This window comes from Plectropomus leopardus, chromosome 2, assembly GCF_026936395.1.
Source record: "Plectropomus leopardus strain MGB_pleo_1.0 chromosome 2, ASM2693639v1, whole genome shotgun sequence".
NCBI lineage: Eukaryota > Metazoa > Chordata > Actinopteri > Perciformes > Serranidae > Plectropomus > Plectropomus leopardus.
This window is the reverse complement of record NC_142177.1, coordinates 32,786,148-32,805,600: the sequence shown is the minus strand read 5'-3', so window position 1 is coordinate 32,805,600 and position 19,453 is coordinate 32,786,148. Positions and strand designations below refer to the sequence as shown.

At 41.2% G+C, this 19,453-nt stretch overlaps 1 protein-coding gene across 4 annotated transcripts in view; it reads left to right on the top strand.

Annotated features, from left to right (window-relative positions):
- The window catches only part of phc2b (polyhomeotic homolog 2b (Drosophila)), a 50,334-nt gene that overhangs the window by 13,508 nt on the left and 17,373 nt on the right, over positions 1-19,453 (top strand). For all 4 annotated transcript variants that reach the window (XM_042508921.2, XM_042508930.2, XM_042508938.2 and 1 more), the window contains exons 2-8: positions 1,789-2,140; positions 3,778-3,939; positions 4,073-4,150; positions 5,469-5,630; positions 7,459-7,593; positions 7,864-8,158; positions 17,993-18,303. In XM_042508921.2, coding sequence (XP_042364855.1) covers positions 1,847-2,140; positions 3,778-3,939; positions 4,073-4,150; positions 5,469-5,630; positions 7,459-7,593; positions 7,864-8,158; positions 17,993-18,303 — 1,437 coding nt within the window. In that variant the 5' untranslated portion in view covers positions 1,789-1,846. The remainder of the gene's footprint in view (positions 1-1,788; positions 2,141-3,777; positions 3,940-4,072; positions 4,151-5,468; positions 5,631-7,458; positions 7,594-7,863; positions 8,159-17,992; positions 18,304-19,453) is intronic.

Genomic DNA, 19,453 nt, shown 5'->3' with positions numbered 1-19,453 from the left:
TCCTTCATTTCCCAGCTGACGCTCATCCTGCTGCAGATTTGTGAAAGGCAGAACTTTGCTGTGGTATTTACTGCACTGAGTCCGTCTGTCAAGTCTTGCCTATCATCGACTGATAGACGAATCATGTTTTTTTTTTTTGCTCATTGATCCATATTCCATTTGCAACATTAGTTTCCTTTTCTTTTTTTAACAACCATGTAAGAAGGCTGAAACCCCAAATTAAACGATTTCACTTATTTTTTTGGCATAAGAACTTACTTTACAACAAGACGTTTCCATCCAGCGCTGTTTGTTGTGTGTCGGAGGTCCACTTTAAGAGGTGTATGTTTGCACGGCAGTGGTACTGTCCACAGTACTAAAAAGGAGAGAAAGAGATCAATAGACAGAAAGAAAGACAAAACACATCATTTGCTTCCTGTTTGCTCTCCCAGGTTGTGACAGAACTTCTGACCTTCTCTTAAAGTGAGATGCAAGCTGCAAACAGCTGTTTATTCTGCCCCTCCCTGGTGCTTTTGACAGAACTGTTCATAAATCCCAAAAATAATGTAAAATAAAATAATGTTCTTATGTAAGTGCTCTGATTTGTAAATGTTTACAAATTGGGTTGCAACAGTATGAGATTGTCACGGCACAATAAGCACCTCCGAAAATACTGAAGTTTCAAGGTTATTATCAGCTATAATGACTTTCTTTGGTTTGAACTAACACTTTATCATAATTTAAACTTGAAACCATTTAAAAAATGTGTGCAAAATGAACAAAATAAAGGTGAGATTCTCTGTCCAGTTGCATTCTTTTTCAAGATAAGTAAATGTGCTTTGTAGTGTAATCATCAATGTTCATACCACAGTATACCCTGAAACCAGTGTACCGCTGCAACTTTAATACCACAATCGATTATACAGTATAGTGTGATTTATTGAGGGAATTGTAACCTCACTGTCTTGCAACTGCAACAATTTGACTGTGAGACTGGCAGTCCAATCAGGCTCATAGATCGAATGGTTGAGTAGTCCTTTGAGGACTGATAAATTGTGTCCAAGTACTCTGTTTCCAGCTTCAGAAATGTCAGGATGTTAGCTTTTCTTTGTCTTTTTAATGTGAATTGAATATGTTTGGGGTTTTGAAAAGCCAGTAAAATGGATCACACTTGTTGTGGAAAACTGGCATTTTGTGATGTGTTAAAGACACACAGATTAATTTAGTACCGCTGGCCAAAAGGAGAATTTATAAGAACTCTTCTTTTCCTGCTGCAATAATCTTTTTAAACAAGGCAAAACAGTCGCTGCTTTTTTAATGCAGCTTTGCACACGTTTTCACTGATCGATGGAACTGTGATGTTATGAGTCTCATGGCTGGGAATGCTTTTTTCATGTTGTTTAAGCTCCTATCTGAATGCAATTTTCTGTCACTTTATGGTAGATAATAAAGTTTTATGAATCTTTAGGAAATAGTCTGCAGATTATTCACTAGTGAAAATAACTGTTGTTTTTTAGCTCTATAAAAAGTTTTATCTCTGACGGGCTGTCATCATCTTTCACTTCCGTTATGATTTCTGCATCAGATCAAATCTTCCTTGACATTTTGTATGTTTCACGGGTCTCACATTTCTTTGACATCGAGCTGTTGTTAGCTGTTGTACAGGTTGAGTTAAGCATCTGCTACTGAATGCAGTTATTTCTTAGCTTGTCCATTGTATTTTTTTTTTTAAATATGACAAAATACATCTAGTTTCTCAGGTTGGGGTGTAAAAAATTCTCATGCAGCTCTCCTTTTTTCTCTCCTCAGGCACAGGAGAGCCATTCAGAAGAGCCGGGGGTCAAAGGTGAGAAGAGCAGAGGGCACCATGGAGAGTGAGCCGGGGGCCCCTGCCTCCACGGCCAACAGCACCGGGACCACCACCACCACCACCACCTCCACCACAGCACCCCCCTCCTCCTCCAGCACCACGGCTGCCAGCAGTAGTAGTACCTCTAACACTACTACTACTACTACATCTACCACGTCCACTAGCAGTAGTAGCAGCAGTAGTAGTAGTAACACTAGCAGTATTGCCAGTAGTAGTAGTACTACAGCAGGTAGACAGGCGGTGCCTCAGATATCTGTTTACAGTGGGATACCTGACCGACAAACAGTGCAGGTGAGTCTCTGCATGCTGCGATGGAATTATCGACGGATGATTGTGACTTGCAGACACACTCAGATCAAATGATACAAACGAATAAATGATAAATAATTCAACTTTCCTTTGCTCTGCTGCCCTCTGTTGGTATACATAACGCCACATTCAGGCCCAAACATCCTACTTTAGTTGGAATAAATGAATGAAATAAAAGGCATTTGTCTTCCTAATCAATAAGGAACTCCATGATCACATGATCTGTCCAAGTTAAGGGGAGGAATGCTCTCTCTGCTTTAGTGCTCATGACCCTGTGACCCGGGAATAAGCCCCTACACTGACTCACGCTCTCCCTGACTGAGAGCCACACAACTTTTAGTGCTGATGCTTTGACAGCAGTGTCTTTGTTACATTCAGACTTCCTTTTCTGGCACTCAGCCTGCTGACAATTAAAAGACAAACACTATTATCACCAGGCGGCTTTGGGCAGAAAGGACTGCTGGTCATTTGTGGTCAGTGAGAGTTGTGTTGCATCTCTGCTACCGATTTCCTCCCCCATTTCAAGACGTGTGGGTCCGGATGCTTCTGTGACACTGCGGACCACAGGTCAACATCTTCGCTGGTTGCTTGGCAACCGGACAGAGGGCACTTTCAGAGGTGAAGGGTGAGGAAAGTTTTTCAAAGGTTTGGGGGTTTAGCTCTGTTTTAATTAGGTCAGGAAATCTTGAAACTGTTCCTGAAGATAGTCAATACGCTCAAGCTACAGTCGTAGCTCGACTAGGCCATTTAACTGGACTACTGTCCCAGTATACAAGCCCTGGGGGATAATCCATTTATTGATGGGAGTGCACCCAACTCTGCCAGAGTAGGTGGCGGTATGGCCTCTTTGAGATAGTTGCTATGAATCTATATTATTTATACAGCCTATGATATAGACCTTTTTTTCTCACTGATCCATGTTTCATTTCCCATTTTTTTACTTTTTAACAACCAGATAAGAGGGCTGAAACGCGCAATTAAACCAATTCACTTCTTGACTTGGCATAAGAGCTTCTTCATAATCGGACGTTTCCACCCAGTTTATGGGCACAGCAGCAGCACTGTCCACAGCACTGAGAGGGAGCGAAACAGATCAACAGAAGACTTTTACCTTTACTTTGAGAAGAGATGCATCACTGGTTTGAAGTAGCTTTAGCTGCTAATGCTGCATTACTTCCCTTGTATTGACTGCTCCCCTGTGAACGCACAATTTTGCCTTCTTATACGAGTTGTGAGGTATAAGGTGCTACTGGTGTATTTTTTGTGATACTGTTGCACGTTTTGAACACTGTTGATGCGATGTTAAGATTCCAGGCAGTGTTGTACACAGTGATATTTCTCTCAGTGTGGGAGTGATGTGGGTGGCTTGAAGCAAGTGGATAATCGGTGAATGTAGGAGAGGGGCACGCAACAACACACACAAGCTAGAGGCACGGAGCTTTTAGTTTTTAACAGCTGCATTAACATTTTTGAACAGATGTATTGACTCTCTGACTCTTCCTTTTTTTTTTTTTTTTTACTTTCTAATATGTTCACCCTGACTAAATTTAATATTCAAACTCTTTTTTGTGGATATTGCAGCACTTAACCACTCTGTTTCTGTGTGTCTTTCTATGCAGGTTTTCCAGCAGGCGTTACACAGACAGCCGAACACAGCAGCACAGTACCTGCAGCAGATGTATGCCGCTCAGCAGCAGCATCTGATGTTACAAACTGCAGCCCTCCAGCAGCAGCACAGCCTCAGCACCGCTCAGCTCCAGAGCCTGGCTGCTGTACAGCAGGTCAGCGAGCGGTCATCTCTTGAAAGAATCACTCCTGCAGTGTAAAGATGAGGCTGTTATTGTTGACCCGCTCCATGACATGTTTCAGGAAATTGTAAATTTCTCTCTCTCTCTCTGTCTTGCTGTGTGATAGGCCAGCATTGCAGCTGGCCGGCAAAGCTCTTCACAGAACGGCACTTCATCCCAGCAAACAGGATCAACTCAGGCTACGGTAAGTGCAGTTTTCGGTGTTGGGCCTGTCTCCTAAGAGCCTCTTAAGTTTGAGTTATCTTTGTCCATTAGATTATCATGGAAGTAAGTTGATTTTAAACTAAGATGCTTCGAGGAAACTTGGTGCCACACTGGCTGTGCTGCTTCTCTTTTACTTTGGCAGAGATTAAATTGCATTTGGTAACATTTAGTAGTGAAAATGTTCACAAATTATGGATGTTGTATATTTGACGTATTGTTTAAATGAGCTCTATATGATATTCAGAACATTAATATAGCAACAAACAACAATTTGCTATGCAAAGGGTAATTAATGGGTCCTGAGCAGAGACTGAAGGGATGCTGTGTGTGTGTATGGTAATCTGAGCTTCTCTGCTCTTTTTTGCGGTTGGTGCTCCAGCTGAGCATTGACATTAGCGCACGTGAGTCCCTGTGTGTATCCCACTGGTCAGCTAATCGCCGCTGCTCTGTACTGTTCTCATATATTGGTTACTGCTGATCGTGGGACGACATTGTCTCGGAAACGCTCACCCCTCCCTGGTTAAGCACTGTAAATCGGGCTCTGAATTATAAGAGTTTTGGGCAGATTCACTGTTAACAATCTGAGGAGAAATCTGGTCTCGGCCCCTGATCGGTACCGATGTCCGGCCCAGTTTATTAGGTAATGAGGGAGGTTTACAGATCCAGTCTTACACAACAAAAAAAGTAACACGCCCTTGGGCCCCTTGGCATCTAGTGACAGACTTGGGAGTTTATGCCACTGTTTGGCAGCTATGAAAATTGGCTTCAAAGCGTGGCACAGCTCCTGGGGACCTGTATTAAAACTGACAGTTTAAATCTCACCTCCAGCTCACTGAAGAATAGACGACTTGTGTTGACCTCGACTGCCACATCATTTTCTCATCCGGACTCGTTTAACGTTCTGATTTTTTTTCCTCTAAAATATTAACATTACAGCAAGTTGTCACCTCAGGCCACTCTCTGTTTTGTTTACATCTGCTTCTCCATAAGATCATGAAAACATGTCCTGTAGTGAGTGATGAGAGAAAAAAAAAACATCTGGGATTTTTCTCCTTAATGCAGGGATGCAACCTGATTTTCAGAATTGGTTATCATTTAAAACACTCCTGTAGTCTGAGCCCGGCTTTAACTGCCAGCCACTGCCACCTCCATGTTGAGAGCCGTTTGCAGACAACCACAGAATCACAGATATGCTCTCAATATCTTACAGTGCTCCTTTAAAGGAAAGCGGTGTAGGGATATAGAGCGGAGCAACGGAAGTCATTAACCTCATTATCCTGTTCATCCTCTCCTCATAGATCAACCTGACCACCTCCCCAGCAGCAGCTCAGCTGATCAGCCGAGCCCAGAGCATCAGCTCCACTCCCACCAGTATTTCCCAGCAGGCTGTTCTGCTGGGCAGCCCATCCAGCCCCACGCTCACAGCCAGCCAGGCACAGATGTACCTGCGCGCACAGATGGTGAGACTGCACATATAAGGAGCACAGCCCCTGGCATATATACATGAACGTGCATATATACACAAACACAACCTCACACACATACTGCCTGAATAAACAAGCGCACTCCAGCTCAGGGTTTTTTTTGTCTTCTGTGTGTTTTGGAATTGGTGTGTTTGTGTGTATGCGTGCTTCTGCTTTATTTTCATCTTGCCACCAGAGGGGGTGGTCAGATTAATCTGTCGGGCCCCAGGGGGCCCATTAGAAAACACAGAAGGGGATGTCTTTAATGTGTGTGCTCTGAAAACAGTTTTTGGGCATCACAGGTGTTCCTCTGCTGCAGCTTAAGGTTCAGTTGTTTTAAAAATGAGTTGCTAGGAGTTTACGGTCTTTATTAGCTGCTGTTGTGGGTAGCTTGTGGGTTTCAACTTACCATCATTTCGGCAGCTGGCACACAGACTGCTGCTGTCGCCTCATTATGACACAGCATCGTCGAACGTGTCTGAAGCCTCAGACTGCAAAGACACATTTGTAAGTTTGCCATGGCTTTTATCACTGGGTTACTCTATATTAGTGCATATGATTCACATTTAACCCACAAATGTGTTTAATTCTTTTTAGTTGCTTGCTTTTCCACATATTCACCAATTAAATATTCAAAACTATACAAGTATTCTCTATAATTACGAATGTCAATATGTTGTCTTAAAAATACTTTTAAAGATAGAAATTAAAAAGATTTACCTTATTACCTGTGATTCTGTAGTTTTCATGGTAAACATGGTAAAACAGACTGAAAATGCATTGAAACCCACTGAAACTAAAAAAAACTGGATCCTCAAGCTAAATATTTTCACCAGCTGTATGACTAATAATATTTCTGCACAACTTTTATTTATAGATAGGAGCCCCTAGCAGGTGTGTACTGAAAATAAAACATGTTTATGGCTTATTTTAGGGCATTTTCTACCATAAAATACACAAATAAAAAACAGTGTCTCAAGCGCCCAAAAAGTAAATTTAATATGATAAGAAAATGTTTGTATCTCAGTAACTACAAGGAGGACAACCATGATTTTAGTATTTTTATACTCATAACAAGCTGGAAATCACTTTCTATTGGAGATATTGGAAAGCTTCGTTTGAGCAGCTTATCCACACAGGTTATAATAGTTTAAAGGTTTTCAGAAATATCTGAGGTCCCTGGCTGGAGGTGATAGTTTGAGATGATCACCATGTCAGCTGACACTTGTGTGCCTCGTCCTCGCTCTCTGTGCGTTATACGTTCATGCAGAGTGAGCTGTAACATGATGCTGTATAATTGTTGTGACAGTCTGTTACACACTGCCAAAAAGAATTTACTTTTTTATTTTTTTCTGTATAGATTGAACATTCGTAATGTTTGTTCAAATAACGAAAAAGAAATAAAAAGTTTAATCATGAAAAAAAGTTGAATTTTAATGGTGTGCACACGTATGCAGTGTAAGAAAAATTCACACAATAGACATAATAAACACAATTTGAGCTTTTTTTTTTAAAAAAAAAACGTCTGACTTTGATAAAAGTGTGATTTCTTGCCCAAAGTATGTCTCACTATTTCAATATTTTTTTCTCCAATCAGAATTATTGTTGTGGCATGTCTCCTTATCATACTATATATAGTCTTTTGTAAAAATGGGTTAATCATAATCCTTTGTGAGCTCAAGGGTCATCATAACTACCTTTTAATTGTGCTGCACCCTTTTTCTATTAGTCACTTTGCTATTTTATTGGAGATTAGAGAAGAATCCAATACAAACCCTCATGTCTTACTGATCCACTTCTTCCTTGTGTGTGTGATGCTTTCCAGGCTCAGCAGAGTAACCTGGTGCAGGTGGCCAGGAGCCTCGGCCGTGCCGTTCCTCTGTCGCCACAGCTCATCTTCACTCCAACAGCCACAGTGACGGCCGTCCAATCAGAGAGCTCCACGCAGGCCTCCTCACAGGTACGTTCCCTGGAAGATATTGCAAACTTTTATTAAACATGAGCATCTTGAACTTGAAGTTATGCACTAGACTGTGAGATGGCAATGAATGGCTAAAAACTATTTGTGCTTCTGCTGTGATAATAACTGGATGATCTCTCTGTGAGTTTGCAAAACAGTAAAGAACATCCTCATGCATTCTGTAATAAACACATTTCTGATAAACTATTAATATTGCTCCTTTGTGATTCTATCTGTATCAATAATCTCATACCATTCTGTGTCTCCCAGAATCAGGTGCAGAATCTGGCCATCCGCGGCCAGCAGGGGGCGACCACGTCCTCTTCTCAGACTCAGACGCTGCAGGCTCTCAGTCTGAAGCAGAGCCCTGTGCCCATCCAGCCTGCCGCACTCGTCAAGAACTCCAGCCAAGTCACGCAGACGTCCACAGGAGGGAAGGCGGCCTCCTCCGACAGTTCATCTGAAGCAGGGAAGAAGGGGGACAGCGCAGCTGTCACAGAGGTCCGAGCTATAAACATGAGCCGCAGCGTCACAGCCGTCAGTGCTCAGCCCCTGATTGCTCCAGGTGAGTGGAGTCTGCGGCCCCACAGCCTGAAAAGTTTAAATAATGTGAAACTGACACTGACAGAGCTTAGATCAGTGCCAACAGATCTGGGCCAACAGAAAAAAGGCGCGAACATCCTCCTATGTGATCTCTCCCACAAAGGCATTTCCTGTTTGGTCTGTGTAGTGAAAATAATGGAAATTAGCAAAGTGAGTTTAATCAGAACGACATAGTTTTAGGGCCACATTGAGGATAAAAGAATCTATTTTTGAGATTTCGAGAATAAAGTGGTAATACTATGAGAAAAAGTCATATTACAGGAATAAGGTTGTAGTTTTAAGAGAAAAAGGTTGTAATTTTAAGAGAGTTAACTTGTAATATGAGAATAAAGTCATAATTTTACGAGAAAAAAGGCATCATTTTATGAGAATAAAGTAGTAATATTATGCAAATAAAGTCATACTTTTATGCGAGAGCACAGGCAGCCTCCTTGGCAGCCACTGTCCCCGGTGTAGTGCTGTGCCACACACACGTAACCTGTTGACCTGTGCCCTGCTGGATTTATAGTGTGCTGGCAATATGTTTATTTTTATAATATAATATCCCCTTTCTCATAAAAATACGACTTTATTATCGTAAAAATACGAATTTTGACTTCATTAGCATCATATTATGACTTTATGCTCATAAATTATGACTTTTTTCTTGTAAAATAACAACTTTTTTCTTCTAACATTCTGACTTTATTCTCATTATATTACGATTTTATCTCATCAAATTAAGATTTTTTTTTTATTATTTGGTTTTTACAAAAACCCACGTTTGGACTGCGACCCACCAGCCAGGAGTCCCAAAGTCTTTTTAGAGGCTTCGTGTTATTTCTGTACAGACGGTGACACTCAATATTGCATAGGAAGTTTATTTTCATTTTTGTGGGCAGATAACTAAACTCTTAAACTGTATGCCAGCTGCTGCGTGCGTCTTTTTTTAAAAACAGATGACCATTTCAAGCCCTGAAATAGACGTGGGCCTTCAGGCAGCTGTCATGTATACAGTAGAAATGTGTTCTCGTGTTTATAGTGAGATTGGATGAGAAAAGAGTTTTTACACTTGGAGCTTTTAATAGCTTTCCCTGGGCTGCGAGTGTGACATGTCAGGGCCTGCATCACAAACCTATTCACTCACTGAAGGGGTGAAACCAGCCGTATTAAAGAGCGTGTGTCGGGCCGTGTCTGGAACAGTCGAGCTGCTTTGTGAATCAGAAGCTGTGAAAGGCACACTGCCACGCAAGAGTCTCTCTAAACCACTTATTGTGTAATTGAAAGTCAGCAGCTGTGTTATTTTTTTCATTTGAGTGTGAATGATTGTGAATATGCCAGCGGTACAAGCTGATTTAATCACATTTGGTGCAGTTTGTTTGCAGGATAAACCCCTTCAGATGCACTATTACATTTAGAGAGGATCCTGATAAGACGTCACATTTCATAAAATAATGTATTTGAGCATAAAAATGTGTGTATGTATGTACCAAATGTGTGCAAGTGTGTGCTGGGGGTAGCAATGAGCATATGTGACTATAAACCTAATATACACTGCACTACACCGTGTTAATGCATGCTGTTGTTTTTAGCTGCCTATTCAGATGTGTGCGTGCATGTTTAGGGCCTGTGTGTGTGTGTGTGGTGGTGGTGGGGGGGGAGTCAGGATTATCTGAGCGTGTCAGTGCACAACTGTGTCTTGCTTTGTTGCAGTAATGGATTCACATAAAATAAAAGGGAGGATGGAAGCTGAAAATCTGGCTGCATGCTGTCTGGAAAAATTAACATGGGTTGCCATAGCAGCAGGCCATGAGGGACAGGTGTGCACATGAGATGCTGGGGAGTTAATACACCATGATTCAGGAGGACGAGAGGCTGTATGGCCGCCTGATGGGACTCAAATTAGGGTAAAAGCTTGGTTTCAATTTGGCTGTGACTAGATTGTGCACTTTGATTTCCAGCATAAAATCAGAGGAAACTTTTTGTGCCGACATGTCTCTGTCTCTTTTTAACCTAAAATTTAGCCAACTACTTACATGATTGATGTTTAATGTCCTGTTGTTGCTAATGGATGAGACAAACCTGTAATTTAGCTTCAGGAAACCAGAGATTTTGGCTGGTAGTTGGTTATCCGTGATTACCATAATAACCTTGGCTTTAATGAGTACATACAATTAGGCTCTGTGTCTAATTAGTGAGTATTTTTAGTTTTGTTAAAATGTAGAAAATGATGTGTGACTGTTGCTTTTCAAATTACGTGAATTACTTATTACTGTGAAGAAGAGCATTTAGTTACAGTGCATAAATACCACGCTACATTACTTTTGCTTTCCACCCTAAATGGGTCGTGCTAGACTCCTTTTTATTTGGCTAATTATAGTCTTGTGTAGCCAGACCCATCTTCACAGCCCTATGTCAGCCTTGCAGCCAATTTTTCCCCCAGTGGCCTCTTACGGTATTGCAGCGGAAAAAATCCCCTGCAGCCACCATTGTAAAAATTTTAAAAAAGCTGTCTGTAAAACTGATGACAGGACACTTGGAACTAGAAACCCCATCAACCATGAAAGTTTTTCGATTTGAAAAACTTTCCCCAAGCTGAGAAACATGATTTAAAAATCTGTGAAGTCACAATGTAAAGTCTATGAGCAGAGCAGGAACTTGCAAACAGGGCCAGAGGGAGAAACACATTCAGTTGGCCACTGCCAAAGTAAACCCGTAAGTTAGAAAACAAGAGCAACTCCATTTGAATTACTAGCCAGTATCTTTGGTCTGGTATCTAGGTTTTATTAAAATCTATAGTCTGGAGACACGCATCATGATTCTTCCATAAGGGGAAAATGCTCTGAATTGTTTGTTTTTCTCTAAACCAGTCACAATTGCCTTGGGCAGCACTAAGACCAGGATGCAGCAAAATAGTGTCGGGGTATAACACACACATTGACAGGGCAAACTGTTGGCATCACACAGCTAACAGTACCTAACAGTTATTAACAGGTTGAACAACAGAGTCGAGCCAATGTGGTTTATATTTTCTTGGGACCGTTAAGCGTTAGTTGTTGCTGTTAAGTTTTGCTAACAGGGCAAACCACCTGAGAGGAGAGCAGCTCTGAAAAGAGCAGCAACAGAAGTTTGCTGATCCTGGTGGGAGTCACGGTGGTCTGATATCAGACACCCCGGTGCCAAAAGGACTGAATTTAGATTGTTTGACTGGAGACGTTTGCAAATCAAGTGGCAAATCAACTCTATTGGGCACGAGAGTCCTGAAATTCAGAGTCTAGGCTCTTTTGAGGCGCATTCACAAGTTGTTGTAATCGAGGTCAACTTAACAGCAATTCAATCAGCAAGAAAAACTGCACTACAAGAAAAACAGCAGACACGCCTTATAGCACGATCCAGTCATCTTGCATAGGGGATTTTAAAGACAGCAACACGCAGATATCCTTAATAGCCGACAAATGACAGGCTTATAGCCACAGTCTCTATCCGGTGAGTCAGACCAGGTTAATTGGGGAGTAAGCCTGTAATACCAGTACACATAGTCTAAATAATGACAAACCTCTTAAAACTTACTTTCTGAGTCATATTAACCAGGTTACGACTCGCTTTTATGCTGATCTGACATTTCTGGCATGACTTGAGGGCAAGGTAGAAGTTGGGGAAACAAGTCATACATGCCAAGAAAGATGTTCAAGAGGCTTAATATTAGTTACCAAAATGTTATTGTTAAAATAGTATCGTAAATCAAACACATCTTTTCTTTCATTAGTGTTGAACTTGACCCTTGAAAACTGAGGAGGTGTGATTCACTGTGTTTTGCTATTTTTGGTCATCGGTTTTTATCTTACTTTCCAAAAGATGGCAGATCATTTCAGAGCTTCGTCTGTGTTACTGTGAACTTGACATTCCCTTGACGAGGAGCTGGAGTGGAAACAATTGTTACGTCTGGCTTGTTGCAGTCAGCGCTTGTCATCGCCTCCTCTTGGCACTGAAGAGCCAGCACCTTACTATGAGAACCACAGCAGGGAACCCCCAAAAGCACCCGGTTCACAGATGAAAAGACCAGATCTGCACACGCAAGTCTGTCTTGGCATCTTTATGTAGCTGCAAGCTGCAGTATCAGTTGCCAGTTTCACTTGAATATGATTACAAAAACCTTGGAAAGGCAAGGAAAAACATGAAAAATGCTTCAACTTAATGCAAAACTAAAAGACCCCAAGACTCAAAAGTAAATTTTCCCAGTTTTAATCCTGAGTCCCTGTATTAATTGATCATTGTTCTATGATATTTGTTATATGCCACATAAAAAATCAGTATCAGTGTAATTTTACATTAAAATCTCTATCTTATCTCTTTTTCTAAAACCAGGTTAACAAAAGTCCGTCCAGTCATATGAGAATTTGGGCATCTAGGTAGCCATTCATCATCCTCGTTGTAGCTCCGTTTGCGCTAAACACAAGGCCCTGAACACTTTTTAGTAGTCCGATCAAAGGAGGATTTGTTTTAAATCCGTTTTATAACCGTCACATATTTCACGTAAATGTAACATTTGAGCGATGTACAGCACAGAAGCTGAAGACGCTCTTAGTTTAATTTCACGGGGACTTTAAAAGGCCAGTGTGTAGGATTTAGGGGGACATAAATTGGCAGGAATTAAACATAATAAGTATGTTTTCAGTAGTGTCTAATCATCTTAAAATGAGAATCATCATGTTGTCGTCAGTTTAGCACAGGGAGCAGATCCTCGCCTACAGAGATCACCATGTTTGTGCCTTCATGTTTCTACAGTAGCCCAGGATGGACAAACTAAACCAACACTGCCTGTAGACAGGGCCATTTACGTCTTTGCTTTAGCGTCCCCGCTGTGACGAGCAGCGTCAGAGAAACACTGATTTTGTATTGTGGAGTGGTTTTATTCAGTGTTCTGACTGGTTGAAATCACTGAGTGTTTGTTTTTGAGAGGAAAGATCTCTGCTGATAATTCGACTCCTGGTTTTTTTTTTTTTTGTCAATTAAAACTGACATTCACAGCCTCAGTGTTCAGCCTCACTGTAGAGTATAAAACTGCTAAAACACAGAGATGTGGAGTTTTGAAACCAGTCAGGAACTGGATTAATTTAGCTCTCTTAATGCCTACTTGATAAAGTATCTCCAAGTCAGTGTCTGGATTGAGTTTAAGTGAAGAAAGATGGCGTAAGGCCTGCTGTTGCTCTGTTGTTTTAGGTTGGAATGTGTTTCATGAACGTAAGCCAAAGCAGCAGCCAGTGAGAATGTGGAAACTCAGGGATTTTCCAGAGCCTGGTGCTACAAACCCATCAGGATCATATACTGTCCTCGACCGCTGGACATTGTGCAACAGCACACCCGTAGAGTAAGAGATCTACACACATTCATAACTTAGGGGGCGTGGAGATCACTGCCAAATACTGAATATTGTGCGATTGTATGTGTGTGGGTGGAGGGGGCGGCTGAGTCATTCCAGTGCTTCATCCTGAGACCTTGAGGCAGAATAGCATTTAAATGAATTCCCCCTTCTTCCTCCTCCTCCTCCAGGACTTCTCTCTGTTCCTCGTTAGAGTCTGAGAAAGTTGTCAGGATTCACAGGGAGGGCTGGTCATATCCGGTGCGCACTGATTCAGAAATCCCCCTCCTTCACTCACACTGGGGCCGGAAATCTCTTGCTACCTTATTATTGTGTCAGACTTTGAGTGCTACAATTCAATTATGGATCCATTCCTGATGTGTTTTGACTCTCAGGTGGCAGTAATTCATAGTCTCTCTTATTTAATGGCTGCGTTTACGACGGCATAATTATTAATGTTAACCATGAAAAAAATCAATGTTGTATCTGGAATCTAATGTGAGTTACAGTGAGCAAAATGTTCTCAACGACAGAATAAGAGCGGTCTCGAGGTATTTCTCATGCCCTATTGTCCTGGAGTAGTGCCACAGTCACATGGTTGTTATTGCACATACATTGGTTGCCAAACATCAAGAAGGCAGATTATGAGAAGGAGTGAAACACAACCGCAGCAAAGTCTGAGTGCTTCAGACTGACGAGAAACTCCTTCAAGGTTCTGCATGCGTCATTCAGAGCATTAATGTAGCAACAAACCACTTTTTGTTATCTAAAGATATAGTGGATGAATGAAGTCACACAACCTCTGTGTGTGTGTGTGTGTGTGTGTGTGTGTGTGTGTGTGTGTGTGTGTGTGTGTGTGTGTGTGTGTGTGTGGGGTAATCTTAGCCTCTCTGTTGTGATAAACCAGTCCAGCTGAGCATGCACGTTAGTTCATGTGTGTATCGCACTGGTTAGTTCAACACTGCTGCTTTGCAGTGATTATCACTGATTTTGGGACAGCATCCTCACAGAAAGGGAATCATCCATTCCCCCAAAACCAGAAGTTATTTAGTTTAACTGTCAACAAATTTAACAAATTTGACAAAGAGAAGGAGAAAATGTTGCCATTTGAGAAGCTAGAACCTGGAATGTGCAGCATTTTTTCACTGTTTTCACTTGAAACATTGACAATTATGTTCTATATTTTTTTTAAAAAGTTGTTGAATATTTTTCTGTCAGTCAACTCCTCCATTGAATTGCAAATCATTCGAGCTCTAGTTTTGTCAAACTACTATTTCTAAGGTCGAGAATGAAGTCATTTGTATAATGGTGTTCTCTTCTTCTTACACATTGTGGTTACTCCTCCTACTAAAAAAAGGATTTTCCAAACTTCTTACAATTTAAATTAAGGAGTTTTGCATAATCTTACAAGAGAAAATCCCCAAGCATCTAATAATCAGTTGTTTTTGCCACACAAAGGCATAACTGCTGAACTGATGGATGTTATCCCCTGAAGTGATTGTTGAAATATAATCGTTTTTCAATTGATTACTTACTTAATACTTAAATGTCAGCTAATTTCAAAATCGTTCATCGCTTTAAGTAATTATGATGATAAAAAATTTAATTCTCAGATTCCAGCTAATATATCCTGTTTTTTACTCCTCTATGACAATAAACTGAATATCTTTGCATTTGGGAAAAAGTAATGAAAAAACACTGTTCATCATTTTTCACAATTTTCTGACACTTAACAGACCAAACAACTAATAATCGGTAAAACAATCAACAAATAATTCGACAATGTAAATATTTGTTGCTTGCAGTCCTAGAACTATCTAACCCACCCGGGCTCACATACATCCTGCTCTCAACATTGTAAAATATCCCTTTACACCATAGCTCTGAATTCTCTCTCTATGTGAAAAAAAAACACTTTCAGCAGATCGTGTAGCATTAAAGGACTAATGACATGCAAACTCTGCTGGACAGAAACATCTATATATCCCACAGCAGGGCACAGACTGCGGTTTGTGCCTCACAGGGAAACTTTGAAACCAGATGGAGCCTATCCCACACAAAACATCATGAAAAGAACAGGGGGAGGGTGGAAGCGGGGGTGGGGGAGATTTGAGTCAAACGCTGATGTACTTGGCAGATTTCCATGCTTGGATTTATTGGGGGGGTTTATTAACAGGGCCAAACACACCTCTGTGTTCACACGGCTCATATAGCAGAAGCTACCGTGCAGTGCCGTGGTGCAGGAGTCGTTTGTTGTTTGTGTCTCAGTAATAAGAACGAGTCGATTACTTCTCTGTATTTCCTGGTAGAGCTGTTACAGATCAAGGAGGCGGCAGAGAGGCTCTGACCTGCTGACTCAACATGAACTCCTTACAGAGTGTCGTGGACAGTTGGCTCTGCGTGTTCGTTCCTGAGGCATTTCTAATATTAGACTGGCCTCTGGCTGCTTCCGCTGAACCTCTCTCTCACTCAGACGTGCTCCCACAATGCAAGATTGATGTGCTGTGTCTCGGGTTTTGGGGCAAGTTATGAGCTCAGGATGTCTCTTAACCCACAGCGGCGCAGACAGGTGGTGACAGGCCATTTTGAAACAATTTGTGAGTAATGGTCAGACCTAAACTGCAGCAGCGGGCCTCTCAGTGCACCTTTCAGCGAGCTCTTAATATTACATCCTGTCAACATGGGGCACACAGGTGAAAGCTGCGATGCCAGCTCCTCTGTGCAGACGTCTGCACTGCTCATGTTTCGTAACGTGTTTGACTTATAGCTTTTGGTGTATCTGAATCACCTTATAGAGAAGAAGAATGTGTGATCTGATGTGCAGTGTGTTTTGGGTAATCTTTGTTTTAACACTGGTCCTGCAACTATACTATAACAATAACCCTATAACTATAACTATACTAGAAAAAAGTGACATTTGTCTGATCAACAATCCAAAAGCATTCAATTTATAATGATATAATGTTTTAAAAAGCGATAAATAATTTACATTTGAAAGGCTAGAACTGGAGAATGTTTTGCATTTTGGCTTCATTTAGTGGTTTACAGATTTACAGATTACCACCACTGTTGCACATTGATTTTCTTATTGGCTAATCAGATAGTTTACTTTGTTTTAGCAATATTTCACATCGAATTCTTACTTTTCCAGTAGTATCTTCTGTAGTTATATTTTCATTTTTAAAGTTAGTCCAAAAAATTTGCAATCAGAATATAGATTCTGATATTTTTTAAAAATGCTTTATAGCCATTATGTAAGGAAAAAAATGATTACAGCGACTATTAACTCTTTCAGTGCAGTACATTTGGCATGGGAGACTTAAACTAGAATAGACTTGAATCCAAAATTTAATGCTAACTAAAACTTTTTAAAGCTGTTTCACTATCACAGACAAATTTCCAATGTTGGAATAAAATCCTGAGAATTTCCCCACATTTGTTGCATGCTCCTCTGATCTCGATCGTTTGATGTTGGAGGGGGGGGTCATAAAACTATGTCAGTCTTTTTCTCGTCTTGATGTTTTAATAAAATCAAACATGTTTAATATCACTGGGCTCTCTGCAGCACCAAACAGGAAGCAGAAAACTGGGTAGACAGTAAACATGGAGGGGACTCTGGACTCTGGGGAGGTGCATGGCTGTAAAAAGACACGTCTTGCTTTTTTTTTTGTACTGTGGAAAAAGAGGAGAATCTGGTGGAGTTGTGGCGAGAAGGAGACTCGATGTTTATTTCAGCGTGTATCAGATTCACCAACCGGCACTTATTTTAGTGAGAAATCCTAATCTTTTACATGGTTCTCCTCTCGTTCCCACAGTCTTCTCCCACTAAAATAGTGCAGCTAAACAATGGAGGCCGGCGGTGAGTTGAGGCGACAAAATGCAAAATGTAAAATTTGTATGTAAATACAGTTTATCTTTATGGATTAAATTGATGCCGAATTGACAAGAATACTGTCGACACATGACGCCTTTTATCTTGTGTTTCTAGGGTTATGTGTTTTCACAGACGTGTAACATATTAATATGTTGTTTTTATTTCGGGGAGTTTGGTGTAATATTTTCCACAAGGAACAGGAGGCGAAATAAGTAGTGACTTGTAAAATCTTATAGTTTGTGACTAAAAACATGAGCAATATTACATTTATGCATAGTGCATTGATTTGTTTGTAACATTTGCTCCTGGCTTAGTGCACCTTACATTTTATATTTTTTACTTTTTTAGCTTTTTTACTTAGTTCTTTGTTTTGGCTTATTTTAATTTTTAAATTTTTTTTCATAAAGGGAGACTGTCAATTAAGAATCTCATGTACGGTGTAAACCGCTGTGTTTTTATTGTACATATGACAATAAACTTCTTGAATCTAGACGTGAGAGGGTATTTAGTCATACAAAAATCTTATTAAAGCCTCTTAGTGTATGTTAGGCAGAAAGAGATAAATGCTGTTGTTGTCGTTCCAGCGTACACACAGATTCAGCCCCACTCCCTGGTTCAGCAGCACAAGCAGCAGCAGCAGCAGCAGTTTGTGGTCCATCAGAGCCAAACTTCCCAGAGGACCGCGGGCCAGCTGCTGCAGACGGCCTCCATTCAACCGTCACAGCACCCGGTCCCCGTACTGCCCAAACCTGCTCCACACCAGCCCTCCACGCCCAGCCAGCAGGCCACCATCTTCCACTCCACCATCAGCCCCCACGCCCTCCACTCCTCCCTCAACCACGCCAAAGCTCAGCCCGTCCAGCTCACCGCCATCAACCTCCAGATACAGCCAACGGTGAGTACAGACACACACACACACACACACACACACACACACACACACACACACACACACACACACACACACACACACACACACACACACACACACACACACCAGGGTCTCAGAGGAGCATGTGAAGAACTTTGATTGATAAGATTACGACCACAGATAGAAGAAGAAGGCCAGAGACTTCCCCTTTTCCTTAAAGTTAATAGCTGTCTTTAGATTTTGTGTATTTTAGACACAGTGGACCATGTTTGGACAGTTACTGTTGTTAATGGGGGTTTTTCCCACAATCCCTGTCTCCCAGTGTTTCATTGTTTCAGTCTTTATGGAAAGTAATGTCAACTGGGAAATAATTTGTTTTTAGCCCTGCTAGCATTGTGCTGTTAAGTTTGGTGGTTGGTTGGTTGGTTGGTTGGTCCACCTCTTTGGTCCAGGCTGAAATATCTACAGCGATTAACAAATTTCGGGGTAATCCATTTAAACACATTCAAGCCCCTCCCCCCTTTCCTCTAGCGCCACCATCAGGTTAAAGTTTGAATTTGACCAGTGCTTTGGTTTATGACCAAATATCAGCAAAACTAATGACATGTTAGCATGTTAATACGCTAAACTAACATGGTTTAAACATTATACCTGCCCAACTTCAGCACGTTAGGCCCAGACACACCAAACTCATCAGATCTGACTGTTAAATCACCTCACGTCACCTGTGTCTTGGACAAAAAGTTGTAATTGAACACACGAAAAAAGACTACAGCCAACGGCTAACTGGCACATAGGTGTGCCGCCTGCAAGAGACGAAATTCCTGCATCCCAGCAGGTGACGGTAGTCTGTAGTTGTGATTAAAAAGGGAAACCGGTAAACCGTCGGGATGGATTCAAGATGCTAGTTTGCCAGTTAGCACTTCAACAACACAACCCGATGCTAACAAAACAAATTCTATTTACCGTGTTCGAGCGAACAGTAACACAAAAAATTACTAACCATTTTAACATTTCTGTTAAAATCTCAATTAAAAATACAACTAATAAAACGTGTTTGTTATGATCAGACGCCCTGTGACTTTAGCTCCTTGTTTACTGTCCTCACCTCTGTTTCTCTTCTCGTCCACTGAGCCCGACTGTCAGTCAGAGTGATTTCATTCACCGACGGGCT